Source organism: Dipodomys spectabilis, unplaced genomic scaffold (genome assembly GCF_019054845.1).
Source record: "Dipodomys spectabilis isolate Male_0828 unplaced genomic scaffold, ASM1905484v1 ptg000422l, whole genome shotgun sequence".
Classification (NCBI taxonomy): Eukaryota; Metazoa; Chordata; class Mammalia; order Rodentia; family Heteromyidae; genus Dipodomys; species Dipodomys spectabilis.
In genome coordinates this window covers 5,889,708-5,903,957 of record NW_024871099.1, presented here as the reverse complement: position 1 = coordinate 5,903,957, position 14,250 = coordinate 5,889,708, and the positions used below count along the sequence as shown (strand labels likewise).

The window sequence follows — 14,250 nt, the reverse complement described above, 5'->3', positions numbered from 1 at the left end:
GTTGTCTGGCCCTGGCGGTCATGTTTCTACCTGAGCGCTGGATTCCAGGGCCCGCAAAGCCCCAACTCATCATGTTACACCAGAAGCTAGCTGGCTGGCTGTAAAATGCAGGCCCACTCTGGTCCACGCTCACTCCATTCTGCTACCCAAGGGGCAACTTTTCCAGTGTGACAGGAGGCGACTCCCCCCACACACAAGAAAGCCTGTTCACTGCAGCAACCACTTGGAGCGGGTTCAGCTCTGCATAAATGCATACTAAGCTACCCACCATGGAAACTTACCGCTGGATCTCAGACGTGAGCTAGGACTCCATATAATCCGACACATTTTCCATTTCCCACATCCTTTCTGTCTACTCGGAATAGATTTTTATAAAAAGGAAGTTTTATTTTTATGTGTGAGGGGACACGTACACACTCATCTGTCCCCCCATACAGCCACTTAAGAGATTTAGCAAGCCCAGTGCCAGTGGCTCATGCCTGTTATTCTAGCTACTCAGGAGGCTGGGATCTGAGGATCACAGTTCAAAGCCAGAAGGAACAGGAAAGTCTATGAGAATCTTAATTCCAATGAACCACTGAAGAGTTAGAAATGCAGCTGTGACTCAAGTGGTAGAGCACCAGCTTTGGGGGGGGGAAAAAACTCTCAGGGACAGCACCTAGGCTCTGAATTCAAACCCCACTACTAGCACAAAAAGAAGGGGGAAAAAATAGCAAGTTCACATGGCAGACTGCCAGGAGCATGGAGACTGCGCGCCATCTCCTTTCCAGGGGAAGCAGGAGGGTGGGGCTGACTGTGCCATTGCAGACACCCGGGCCTCCGTCACTGCTTTATATTCTGTTGACAGGGAAGATGTCTGCCACGGATCTGTGAGGGGGAGGGCAGGGAGATCCCAGCCATAGTTTCCAGGATATAACTTGCCGGGCTGTGTGTGATGTGTGCTTATTGATAGCCCCAAGCTCTCTGTCTCAGCTCCTCCCTCCCTGAGCAAAGCCACACAACTAGTCTGACAAGCTCACTCCAAGTAGGAAACCCTGGCTCAATGAATTTACCCGTTCTGGGATTGGCTTCCAGTGGGGCACAAGAAAGCCCAGTGCCTCAGACTGAATACAGCCGCATGTCTGTGTGATTTGCAGAACCAGCACCAACTGTCCTAGCCCCCACCTGACCGAAGGGACAAGGAGTAAATGCAGAATGGCCTGAAAGAGAGGGGTGGATAGGGCCAGGACAGAGAAGAGGCCAGTGTAGAAATCAGGCTTCAAAGTGGGAGACTCAACCAATACTTAAAAAAATAAAAGATGCTTTGGAAGCAAGGTGGCATCTGACCAGGTAGAAATGGCCTCTGGAGGGATCAGGAAGACAGGGGAGGCACTGGAGCTGGTTCCCGTGGTAAAAGCCAGCTTCCAGAGTCGCACTACAAAACCTTATGAGCACAGTACCATAAAACTCCAGATTCAAGAATGACTGAGGCTTTAATCAAACACAGGTGCCTGTTGCGGCCACGATCACAGAGATAATTGAGGCTTTTTGTCTGGCTTATGCTCTGCAGTGATGGGTTCCCACTTTAGAAGTCAGTTCTGATCAGGACTGGGGGGGGGGGGGGGGGATGGGATAGAGGGCGGGGAGGAAGGACTCCAGAGCCTGTCAGAGGTCAGGAAATGAACTCTGAGATTCCTCACCTGGACACATTCAGAAAAGTTCCAAGATCCATTTCCCTGCTCCTAACCATCCCCGTCCTCCTCCTCCCCACTGCCCAAGTCTGGCTCTGTTACTTAGGCCTGCAGCTTCAACGGCCATGGCACATTTCTTTGTCTTTTTGGTTACATGGTTTAAGAGAAACAGAATTTTTTTTGTTGTTCTGTTTTCAGACAAGGTCTTCTTATGTAGCTCCCCAGGCTGACCTGGAACCGGCAATCCTCCTAAGCCTCCCAAGTTCTTGATCCATGGTCTATTTCTAACTTCTTCTTGCACCACCTAGTTGTTGTTCATTACTCTGCAGCACCCAACCCTGCCTGAGGTTAAAGTCCCCTAGCTGGTTTGCAGCTTACTACCTGTCTCCCCACCAACCTGTGAAAACAGGACACTTGGTGCATGGTTCCTCAATTGTGGTTCCCCAGGACCCTTGCCCTCCCACGTGACTGCACCCACAGACCTCCTCGGCTCCTCGGTTGCCTCAAGTTTTAACTATGCCTGGAATGTTTGATAGGAACACACATTTATTTTTAGGCAAGAAAGCTGTCTCCTACACTAACCCTAAGGCCCTGGAGCAGGCCGTATTTGGCCAGGGTTGTTCTGGGCTTGTTTACTAAAGAGTCCCAGAACTTTCTCAAAGCTAGGTGGCTGCTTATAGAGAACTTGGTGCACTTGGAGACTTCTATTTTTATGGCCTATTCTTATTCCCTTTTGGAGTGGAGTGGGAAGCGGGAGTTCCTATGGGGAGAGGGGAGGTAAGAAAGAGGACCCCTAGGGCTGGGAAGGTGGCTTAGTGGTAGAGCGCTTTGCCTTGCATTCATGAGGCCCTGGGTTCGATTCCTCAGCACCACATAAGCAAAAAGAAAAAAGCTGGAAGTAGCACTGTTGCTCAAGTGGTAGAGCACTAGCCTTGAACTGAAGAGCTGAGGGACAGCGCCCAGGCCCAGAGTTCAGGCCCCACGACCGGACCCAAAAATTAAAAAAAATAAAATAAAATAAAAATTAAAAAAAGAAAGAGGACCCCTAAAATGGTTCACAGTTTTCAACAGACCTAATTCTCTTCTTCCTATGTGGTCCCTCATCACCGAGCCATGAAAGTTACAAAGGGGTCAGGGGCCCTAGTTGCTCAGGTCTATAATCCTTCCCACTCAAGAGGCTGAGATCTGAGGATCATGTTTCAAAGCCAGGCAGGTAAGTCCAAGAGACACTTATCTCCAATAAAGCATTTAAAAAGCACTAAAAAGACAATTTGTCTTGTGAAGGTTAAAATGTGTTTGTGACTTTAAGTATCACTATCCCACAATACTGTGAAACTATGCACTCACTTGAAATTATTTAAAAAATAAAAAGCACTAAAAAAAAAAAAGCCAGAAGTGGAGCTATGGCTCAAATGGAAGAGTGCTACCCTTGGGCAAAAACAAAACAAAACAAAACCCAGGGAGCCAGCAGCTAGTGGCTCACGCCTGTAATCACATATACTCAGATGGCTGAGATCTAAGAATTGCAGTTCAAAGCCGGCCTGGGCAGAAAAGTCTGTGAGACTCTTACCTCCAATTAACCACCAGAAAACCAAATGTGGTGCTGTAGCTCCAAGTGGTAGAGTGCTAGCCTTGAGAAAAGGAACTTAGGGGCAGTACCCAGGCCCTGAATTCAAGCCCCAGGATCAAAGCACACATAAAAAATTAAGTTACAAAGGGAAGACCCTTCCTTTGATGGTCTAGGTGTTTCCTTTCACCCCAGCAGGGGACAGAGTGCTCAGGGGACCAAAGCCAACATCTCTGAAAAACACATCTTGATACAGGCCTTTCTGTTTTACTGAAAGTCAAATCCAACCACAGTCCTGGCAACACATGGCTCAAGTAACTGCCTCACAACCCCAGTGATGTTTACTGTCTGGCTCCCTTCCAAGACTTGAAGACCTGAATCTTGACTGGCCCGCGGACAGCCTGTAAGGAGGGTCCATTCACCAGACAGCCCAAGAACCAGCCTAGCAAGTCGGCGGTTCCAGACATTTTGAATTTGAAACTGAGTTTACTTCCTTGGCTAGAATTGGAAGATCACAGAAGTCTTAAAGTGAGAAAACAACAACACAACAAAGAAAACCTGGCTCTTCCAAACACAAGCTGAGTCGGGCATAGCCCTGCAGTGTGTTGTGGAAGCATTTTGTAGTTTCAGACAATATGACGGGAACCATTTTTCTCACGTGATCTTAACCCAGAAGGGGGCGTAGAAGGAAGGAAAAGGCTTGCTTACTAACAAAGCTGGAAGGATGCACTTTTAAAAAAAAATGTATTTGCTCTTGGGATTTGCTGGAAACTTTAGAGTTCTTTTTAATTTGTGTGTGTTTGTGAGAACAGCGAGGAATGCAGACACATTTTGCCCTGCTAGGAAAACATGGCATAACGGCTGGGGGATATGGCTCAGGGGTAGAACACCGGCTTAGCATGCATGAAGCCTGGAGTTCAATCCCCAGCACCACAAAGGGAAAAAAACCAAAAAAGAAAAAAACAACCAACAAAAAACCCCACATAGCTGAGATTCCAGCTCCCAGTCTCTGGAGGACAAAGGCCCTGGACAGGCCACAAAGCCACCAGCTGCTTCAATCGCATGTCCTTTACCAATAAAGCAGCCTGGCCACTATACATGTAGGCATTTTCTTGTGAGAGTGCGCTGGCAGACTTGTTTTCTGCCCAGGGGCCCAACAGCCCACATTGGCACTGCCCCTGGGTACAGTGCCACTCCCTCAAATAGTAAGCTGGGGATTGGATTTCTATGGTGACAGCAGCTCAACACCTTTTCCATATCCGATTTAGACAGACCAGACCACCAGCATTTGAACCCTGAGGGCCCTGGCTGAAGTCAGCTTCCAGCACTGCCTGACGCCTTTGGTAATCAGGGCCTTCGTTCCCACCATGAACCACAGACCCACACGCAGCTCCTTGCACACACATGCGCACACAGGCACTCCCAAAAGCAACATCCAGCATGGCTGGATGCTGAATCATTTGCAAGCTTCCGTCCATGTGATCCTTCTAGCCTCAAGTTGGCTTCCTCCACCATCAGAGAGCGAGAGACAGACATACACACACAGAGACAGACAGACAAAACAGACTCAGAGAGAGACTTTCATTCCTGCTGTGCCCTCTGAAGGGCTGCTAAATAAGACATTCTTAACATTAGTCATTACTAGTCCGGAGTAAGCTATGAAAACTTTATCTTGAACACTTGGAGATTATAAGATGAAAGGTGTTCCCTGGCCTCCCATCCATCTAGATGATGGCCTCCACCCTCTCCAGAAGCCATCAGCAAGGGGGGCAGGACGGGCAAGGGAGGGGGGGAGGAGGAGATGAAAAGAAAACCCACTAGAAAGCCAGTGACCAGCGTCACTCAGCCCCACACCTTTGGGGGAAAACTTTCAAAAGCATAAAACAAACCACAATGTTGTCTTTATTCCTGCCTAGAGCCGAAGACACAATGCCATTGTGCTGCTGTGTCCCCAGCAGCCCCATTCACTCCCAGAAAGCTGGGCACAAGGGTATTTATTTCCCAGGCTTGCCTCACCCAGTTCCTCAGAGCAATCACAGCCTTTCTAACACTGCTGCCCTGTCTACAGTGCCACCCTACGACTCTGTTCTATGTATCTATTCACACACACACACACACACACACACACACACACACACACACACACACACACACACACACACACACACACACACACACACACACACACACACACACAGTTTTGTGCTGGTCCTGGGCAGTTTTTTGCTCAAGGCTAATATTCTACTACTTAAGTCACACCTCTGCTTTTGGCACTTTTTGGTAGTTAATTGGAAATAGGAGGGGGGCAAATAAAAGGGGAGCTTGCTGGCTTCCAATCAGGATCCACAGATCTCAGCCTCTTGAGTTGCTAGGGATTCAGTGAGCCAGTAGTGCAGGGTCCACAATTCTTGTATTTACAGGTTGGTCTGGTTTTTTTTTTTTGGTCCGGTCGTGGGGTCTGAACTCTGGGTCTGGGCGCTGTCCCTCAGCTCTTCAGCTCAAGGCTAGCGCTCTACCACTTGAGCCACAGCGCCATTTCCGGCTTTTTTCTTTTTGCTTATGTGGTGCTGAGGAATAGAACCCAGGGCTTCCAGCATGCAAGGCAAGCGCTCTACCACTGAGCCACCTTCCCAGCCCCTGGTCTGGTTTCTTAAAAAACAAAACACTGGGCAGTGGTGGTTCATGCCTATAATCCTAGCTACTCAGGAGGCTGAGATCTGAGGATCATGGTTTGAAGCCAACCCAGGCAGTAAAAGCCTCGAGAGACTCATCTCCAATAAACCACTCATCAAAAAACGGAAGTGGCGCTGTGGTTCAAGTGGTAGAGTGCTATAGCCTTGAGCACAAAGAGACTCAGGGACAGTGTCCAGGCCCTGAGTTCAAGCCCCACAACAGAAAATAAATAAATCGTCCAATCATGAGCAGAAAGCTCTGGGTTTCAACATATATTATTGCCTGGCCCACCCCAGGAGAACAAACTTTTTCCAAGAATTATCCCCACCTTACATTAAACCTTTGAAATCCAAGAACTTCAAAGAGAAGGTCTCTACTTGGTAGGGGGTCCTTAGTACCTTTGCACCTCCCCCGCCAAGAGATCAGGCCTCAGACCAGAAACTGCAGGAACAGGATTTAGCCAGAACCTAAGAAGGTTGTTTCATTCTCTATGTATTTTTTGAAGTTTCCTTTCTATTTACAGCTGAGGAAACTGAGTCTTCCAAGTACCACATCAAGCTCTCTTCAAAATTCTAAGGTAAGCTTGCCTATAAACCCAGCACTGTGATTCAGAGCTCAAGGTTAACCCCAGCAAAGTTAGTGAGACCCTCATCTCAAAAACAACAACAACAAAACAGCAACAGAAAAAAGATGGACTCCAGTGGCTCATGTTCAAAGTCACCCAGGGCAGTAAAGTCTGTGAGACTCTCATCTCCAATTAGCCACCAAAAAAGCCAGAAGTGGCTCAAGTGGTAGAACACTAGCCTTGAGGGGGGAAAAAAAAACAACTCAGGGGCAGCACTCAAGCCCTAGGTCCAGCACAAAAGAGGGGGGGGGGGAGATACAGCTCAAGCATGCCCAGCATATGTGAGTCTTAAGAGTTGAATACCGACACAAAAAACTTAAGGCAACAAATTCAAACTGACTTAATGATAACTATTATAAATATTACATGCAACAAAGTAAAAGTGAGGTGAGAAATATTTCAGGGAATCACTGTACTTCCTTGAGACCTAGGATGGGTTCCCAACTCTTAGGGGAAAGGGACTGGAGAAAAGGGGGGAGCCAATCTCAGGGAACACAGGAGCTAGCCGGCAACAGGTGCCAAAGAGCAAAAATCATGACCAGATTCAAGCCACTGGTTTTTAGATAACACTGCAATAAATCACACCTAAGAAAAAGGACTGGGCCTCTTCCAGAGTAAAACTGTGGTTCACACTAAATGAAAGGCACGCAAGTTACAGCAATTTTCCATGGGCATTCCAAGTCCATGCCTGTTTACAGGAAGGAGGGAGATGTGAAAAAAAAAAAACAACCACAACCCATAAAAGGCACAACACCAAGATAAATGTCTCAGCTGGTGGGGGGGAGGGAAGAGAAAGAATATGACAGTCCTGGGGCTTGAACTCAGGGCCTGGGAATGGTCCCTGAGCTTTTCTGCTTAAGGGTAGTGTCCATCATTTGAGCCACCAGCTCCACTTCCGGCATTTTAGTGGTTAATTGGAGAGTTATATTGATTTTCCTGCGCAGGCTGGTTTTGAACTGTGATCCTCAGATCTCAGCCTCCTGAGTAGCTAGGATGACAGGCACAAGGCTAGTAGTGTCTGGCTGGAATTTTTTTTATAATCCTGGGAGACAGTTGCCTCCCACCAAGCACTGGTTTAAGTAAGAGACAGACACCAAGGCCTGGTAAACAGTAAACGTATGCAAAATGCCCCTCAGGAAGAGCCCTCCCCTTCCCAGCCAGCCAGCACTGTGCTTCCCTCCACAGGGCCATTCTTGAAATGGAGGTTGGAATTTGAAGTCTAGGGTCTGCTGCTCCTTGATTCACTGAACCTTACCCTCCCTGCCTATCTGTGCTAGGAACTAAAATGTAACTCATAAACCTCCTCCAGGGAAAGTGAGTGATACTTGTGCCACTTTCAGACACTTTATAACAAATTCTGGCGCCTGCACTGACTACACTGTAAAACTAAGTTTCTTTATAACTCTTCTTTGATGTTTCAAAGTTTAAACTTGTCTTAAAAGAGTGTAATCTTGAGCTCTTGAGCCACCTGTGAAATAAATGCTTCTTTCACGCTTGTAGGGCTCACACACTTCCGTCTCCCCTTTAATAGGCCAGTGTTTCAGTTACCCTGGCCATTGAATTGCCTCTATCACTTGACTCTTATTTCCATGGAAAAACAAAAAAGCGTCTTATACCAGGTAACAGGAGTGTTCTTGTTATTCTGTGCACTAAAGACATAGTGGCAGGGAAGGGATAGAGTGGGGTGACCCTGGCCGAGAACACTCTAAATCCAGGGGAGACCAACACAGTGATATGTACGAGTAGTTCTCTAATTCCTCCTTCCCTTCCTTTCTCCCTTTCAAAGGCTAGGACAAGGGATGATTTCTTAAATGACAACCCTAGCTGGGTGCAGGCGGCTCACACATCGTCATCCTAGCTACTCAGGAGACTGAGAGCTGAGGATCACAGTTTGAAGCCAACTAGGGTAGGAAAGTCCGGCTACGAAAAAGCCAGTAGTGGAGGTATGGCTCAAGTAGTAGAGCACTAGCCTTGAGCTACGAAGCTCAGAGACAGCGCCCAGTTCCTAAGTTCAAGCCCAAGGACTGACACACCTACACACGGACAACTTTTAAGATCCACACTATTAAGCGACATGGCAAAAGCCTAGCACCTCAGCCTTGGCCCTTCCTACATCAACTCCTCTTTGGCCCTGGCTCCTTGCTGTCATCTGCTCACCGCACCAGATAACTTGTACCACACACTGAATGACTGCGAAAGGACACTGATGCTGTCTGGCCAAAGTCTGCCTTGACTCCAGTGTGCTGAAACAGTAGCACCCACACACACCCAGCGGCTGACACGGGCATCCGGCTCTGCCCAGCCCTTCCCCCACCTGATTCAGAGCACAGGCTGATAGTCTAAGCCTGCTGCAATGTTTTCACTGGGCAGCCCCGGCTGGCTGCCCCTCGCCTCCATATGACCCTCACTTGTAGTTTTTCTTTCTTCTTCTTCTTGGAGACAAGGTCTCCTCTACTAGGGAGTCCAGGCTGGCCGGTGACTGGGGATCTTGCTGCCTGCCCAGCTCAGCTCTCTTGAATGGTCCTCCACCCCACTTTTCCTCACAGGCAGCGCTTTGAGGCCAAGCAATTGGCTTCCATTAAATGAAAGCCTTTACCACAAGTCCAACTGGAGGGTGAGTCAGCTCCCGTGAGCCAAAGGAGCCTCTCAGCGGGTCTGGGAAGACGGAAGCAGGGAAGGTGTTTCTAAAAGGCCAAAGGTAATTCCAGTCCCATGCCTGGTACCACCTAGGATTAGTGGAGTGGCAGGTGCCACCTCGCCACAGCCAGCTCTCAACTCTCAGGCAGCTCAGTGAACAGCCCCTGTGCTCCCAGGCCAGGATCCAGGACCTCTGATTGACTATGTCTTGCTATGTAGCCCCAGCTGGCCTTGAACTTACCACCCTTCTGCCTCAGTCTCCAGAACTACAGGTGTGCACCACAACACCCAGATCACTGCTACTTCTTCAGTCATTAAAAAAGTGAGGGGGGCTGGGAAGGTGGCTCAGTGGTAGAGCGCTTGCCTTGCATGCATGCAGCCCTGGGTTCGATTCCTCAGCACCACATGAGCAGAAAAAAAAAAAGCCGGAAGTGGCACTGTAGCTCAAGTGGTAGAGTGCTAGCCTTGAGCTGAAGAGCTGAGGGACAGCACCCAGGCCCAGAGTTCAAGTCCCACAACCGACCAGGAAAAAAAAAGTGAGGTGTTGAGACACATTTTCTGGCAGAAGAGAGGGGAGAGCGCAGAACGCTATTGCTGGAGATAAAGAGTCTCATGGACTTCCTAGCCCAGGCTGGCTTCAAACTCAGATTGTCAGATCTCAACCTCCTGAGTAGCTAGGATTGGATTACAGGTGTGAGCCATTCACCAGTGCCCCAAATGATTTAGTTTTATTGTTCTACTTCTAGAGGATAACTCCAAGTTTTGGGGGGGTTGTTTTGCTTTGTTTTGTTTTTTTGGAAAGTACATTATTCATTTCTGAAAACTGCTAAGGAACTGTTAGTTTTAGCCAGATCCTAAGAGGCAAGCAATTAGAGTAATGGAGCAAAATAACAGATGGCTACTTTGAAGCTTCTATCATCAGCCTTCAATAAAACTTAAAAAAAAGTGGGGGGGGGGAGGGGAAGAAAAATGAGAAGGGGAAGAAACCTTCATGGAGAAAAGCAAAACACCATCAGAACTTTCAAATGATTAACTCACAATAAGTCTGAGCCAAAGGTCAGGGTCTAAGCCCAGGCCTAGCAAACAAGAATGTTCTGGGACTTAGCAAGCAAGCCAACCCAGGCGTCTCCTCGAGCCACTGCCAGCGGTGAGGGTGAGCTGGCGGTGACACACATTTTAGGTTAAGTGTCACAGGGGTAGGGAGGGACAAGGTTGCCCAGGCCTCTTTTAGAAACTGGGAAAATGACCAATAAACTACAGTTATTCAGAGCCGGACACCAGAGGCTCACATCTGTAATCATAGTTACTCAGGAGGCTGAGATCTGGGGATCACAGTTCAAAGCCAGCCCAGGCAGGAAAAGTCCATGAGACTCTCATCTCCAATAAACCACTCAGAAAACTGGAAGTGGTGCTGTGGCTCAAGTGGTACAGTGCTTGCCTTGAGCTGAGGGACAGCGTCCAGGCCCAGAGTTCAAGCCTCATGATGGACAAAACAAACAAACAAAACCCTACAGTTGTTCAGGATTTGCCATGTCTATAGTCTCGGCTACTCATGGGGTGGAAAGATCCTCAAGTCCCACAAGTTCAAGGCTAGCCTGGAAACAGAGCAAGGTCCCAGTTCAAAATTATAAAGAAGAATTTGCTCAAAGACCAGACCAGTCCTTCTCTATTCCCCTCACCCCCACCCCTCCAACAGCCAAGGCCTTCCTCCTCAAATAAACTGTTGTGCTACCTAACTTACTAGACAATGCCTCAAGTCCGGAGCTCCCAGTTAGGGCAAAGGGGTGCCAGGTCAAAGGGAAGAAGCCCCTCCCTCTGATCTGGGTCATGACCTGCTTCCACTGTAGTGGACACAGGTTTTTGGACTACGTGAATTACATGTGGACAGGACATTCACAGGACTGTCACTCTCCAGGTGCCCCGTGAACTGGCCTCGCTGAGACAAGACAGGCAATCTGTCATTCGCTGAAGTGACAATGAAACACTGAAAATGCCAGGCGGACTGGATGGGGAGGGTGAGTCTGGTTCTTAGGATATACACTGCTGTATTTACTCCCATCTCTTGTTCTTATTCAGAGGACCCCGGGGACCCCCAGGGTGGGAGGGTAAAGTGATCCTCTCCCCTAGAGAACAGATAAGTGTAAATATTTGCAGGAGAACCTGGCCAGAGCATCTAAAGCAGCTGGTATTCCCTCTACCTAGGCGGGCCCTGGAGGGAGGGGGCTGGCAATGGGTGGAAGGATGACACCCCTCCCCACCCCCCACAGGCCAGGCGTTTCTGCCTGGGGCCTGAAAGGGCCCAGCCCCACCCTGTGGGCAAGAAAGACTCCAACCACCAAGGGCACACACCCTGACTCAGAAGGGAGGCAAAGGAAGAGCAGGAGGAGGCACGTGGGCAGGAGGGCAAGAAAGATCCTTTATTCATACCACATGAAGGAAAAGAAAGAAAAAAAGACGCAGCTAGCTCCTTTTCCCAAGCACCTACATACAGATGGAGAAGACAGATCCAAGACTATCTCAAAACTGCCGTCATCTTCGGTCCCCCCCAACTTTCCAGGTCTCTTGGCAACTTTTCCCCTTTTCCAATCTGGTACTGCCACAGGCAATCAATTATGGTTGGGACTCCAGATCACTTGTGTTGTATGCCTGCTGTCAACATGGTGGTCGGGCTAGTAAGACAAACCCCCCCAGCTCAGGGAACTACTGCTCCCCTCCCTCCACTCCATCATGACTGATGAGGACAACGAGCTGACGTTGGTAATCTAGCCAAGGTTATGCCAGCCCCACCTCAGCTGCCCTGGTACAGCAGCTCCTCCCACCTTCCCCTCCCCTCAGGAAGAGGCTGCCCTTTGCTCAGCCCTCAACAACCAACTCAGCCCTTCGGCCCCAACACATGAGTCTGAGAAATCTCCACCGAACACACTCCATCCTGAGTCGTCTCCCACAAAGCCCCTTGGTAGAATTACCAATGGAAGGCCTCTCATTCCCCCCATAGTACAGATGACAGCTCTGCCACGAGAAACCACAGAGCCAAGGATCGGTAACAAATGTGGAAAGAAAATCTTGATCTTCAGAAACACTTCAAACTTCAAGTACCTCCCACCTTCCACATGCACTTCATCAGCCCCCCCCCCCCCGCCCACTCCACACCCTCCCCCTCCCTCCCATTCCAACCAAGCTGGGTAACCATCACTCCCAAGGCCTCAACACCTCTCCTGGCCTCCAGCTCCACTTCTGACCTCACTTCTGCAACTGAGGAGGGCCCCCTACATTGCCTTCACACCCCAAAGTATGCTCCATTTTAAAACCTCTTCACCTGCTTGGCTGGCCCACCACCACCCAAAGACACAATCCTTCCTGAGCTCCTATCTCTTCCTCCCCCAAACTTAACACCCTCCTTCTGTCTATTTATCCCTCCCCCACTTTCTGCCATCCTTTGGGCTTGAACACAGGGCCTGGGTGCTGTCTCTGAGCTTTTTTTGCTCAAAGTTAGCGTTCTATCACTTGAGCCACAGCTTTTTTGCTGGTTAATCAGGAAATCAGAGTATCTAGGACTTTCCTGCCTGGACTGGCTTTGAACCACAAGCCTCAGATTTCAGCTTCCAGAGTAACTAGGGTTAAACAGGTATGAGCCACACCTGCCCTTTCTAACGAAATTTTCACTTTTCCAAACTAGCCCTCCTCCCATTACCCGCCATTCCAGCTAGTCCTCCCTCCCACCTTCTAGCCCTTTCCACACTACATTTCCCTAGGCTCCTCTCCAAGCCCTTTATGGAGCCATTTCTACCTCCCACCATTTTCTAAAATACCCTCCCCCCCCCACCAACACCCTCCGTACCATGCTTTGCTTCTCCACCCATGTATTGCTCATTCCCTTTATCTTCCTATCTCCTCTTCCCTTTACAACAGGGCACCCCAACAATTCTCTCCCCCTTCCCAAACCTCTTACAGATCCGTAACTTCTCTCCACTCTTTCCTTGAGCCTGTTCTCTCTACACTGGGGTCCCCCCCCCCAGCCCCACACACACACCTCTATTTAAACTTCCAGCTTTACAAACCCCCTCCCAACTTAAAGCTTCCCCCAATTCCAATCTTCTCCAGACGCTCTGCATTCCATACTCGGGGTTCCCCAGAACCCCGAACTCTACCTTTTCCTAGATCTTGTTTCTCCCACCCCATCCTCAAGACCCTGCAATACCGTCCCTCGGACTCAATTCCATTTTAGCGCCAACTCCCTCCACCAAAAAAAAAAAAAAAAAAAAAAAAATTCACCTCCTCGATTCCCCATAACTCCCCGCCCAGCCCCTCCTGTTCCTTCACCCACTAAGGCTTCCTGGGTTCTCTTTCACGATTCTCACATTCGCTACCAGGGCGCCAGTTTTTGTTTGCATTTATTTATTTAATTCCTTCAGATTCCCAATTCCTTCCTCGAGCTCTTGCAATCTCTTTTCGGGACTCCAAATTCCTTCCCTGTCCCCAGAACCCCCTAATTCCCATCAAGGATTTCCCCCCACACACACACACACCCCTTCATGCGAGGATCCGCAGCCCTCCTCCCCGGCCCGCCCCACCCCCGTCCGGCCCGCGGGCCGCGCACCTTGCGCTGCTGCTTCTCCCAGGCCGGGTCCAGCAGCAGGTCCCGGTCCCAGTCGTCCTCCTGGGCCATATAGTCGCCCATGCTGCCCCCGCCGCCAGCCCCATTGCCGCTGCCGCTGCTGGGGCCGTACTGGTACGCCTGGTTCGCCGCGTGGTAGTCCACCATTCCGCCGACGCCTCTTGCTCGACCACCAGGCGCTCTACTCCCGGCCGCAGCTCCCGCCCCTGTGCTCCGAGACTCCGCCGCAGCCGTCTCTTCAGCTGCTACAGCCCGCCCTCCGCTCGCGCCTGCGCACTACCCTCGCCGCGCCTGCGCACTGCGCCGCCGCGACCCGCCCGCGCGCGCGCACGCACACGCCCGCGCACCTGACAGACTGAGACCGCCCAGTGGACTTCTGCGCCGGCGCAAAACTCATGTTGCTCTTTTTTTTTTTTTTTTAAACCCCGCTCCCCCCCCCCACTCCCCGACCCCGCCCTACTCC

At 49.9% G+C, this 14,250-nt stretch overlaps 1 protein-coding gene across 2 annotated transcripts in view; it reads right to left on the bottom strand.

Moving 5' to 3' along the window:
• Actn4 (actinin alpha 4) overlaps positions 1–14,032 on the bottom strand; it is a 57,741-nt gene extending 43,709 nt beyond the window's left edge. Inside the window, exon 1 of one of the 2 annotated variants that reach the window (XM_042668136.1) lies at positions 13,770–14,032. In XM_042668136.1, coding sequence (XP_042524070.1) covers positions 13,770–13,934 — 165 coding nt within the window. In that variant the 5' untranslated portion in view covers positions 13,935–14,032. The remainder of the gene's footprint in view (positions 1–13,769) is intronic. The other variant, XM_042668135.1, reaches the window with a different exon arrangement.
• Positions 14,033–14,250: the final 218 nt, after the last annotated feature.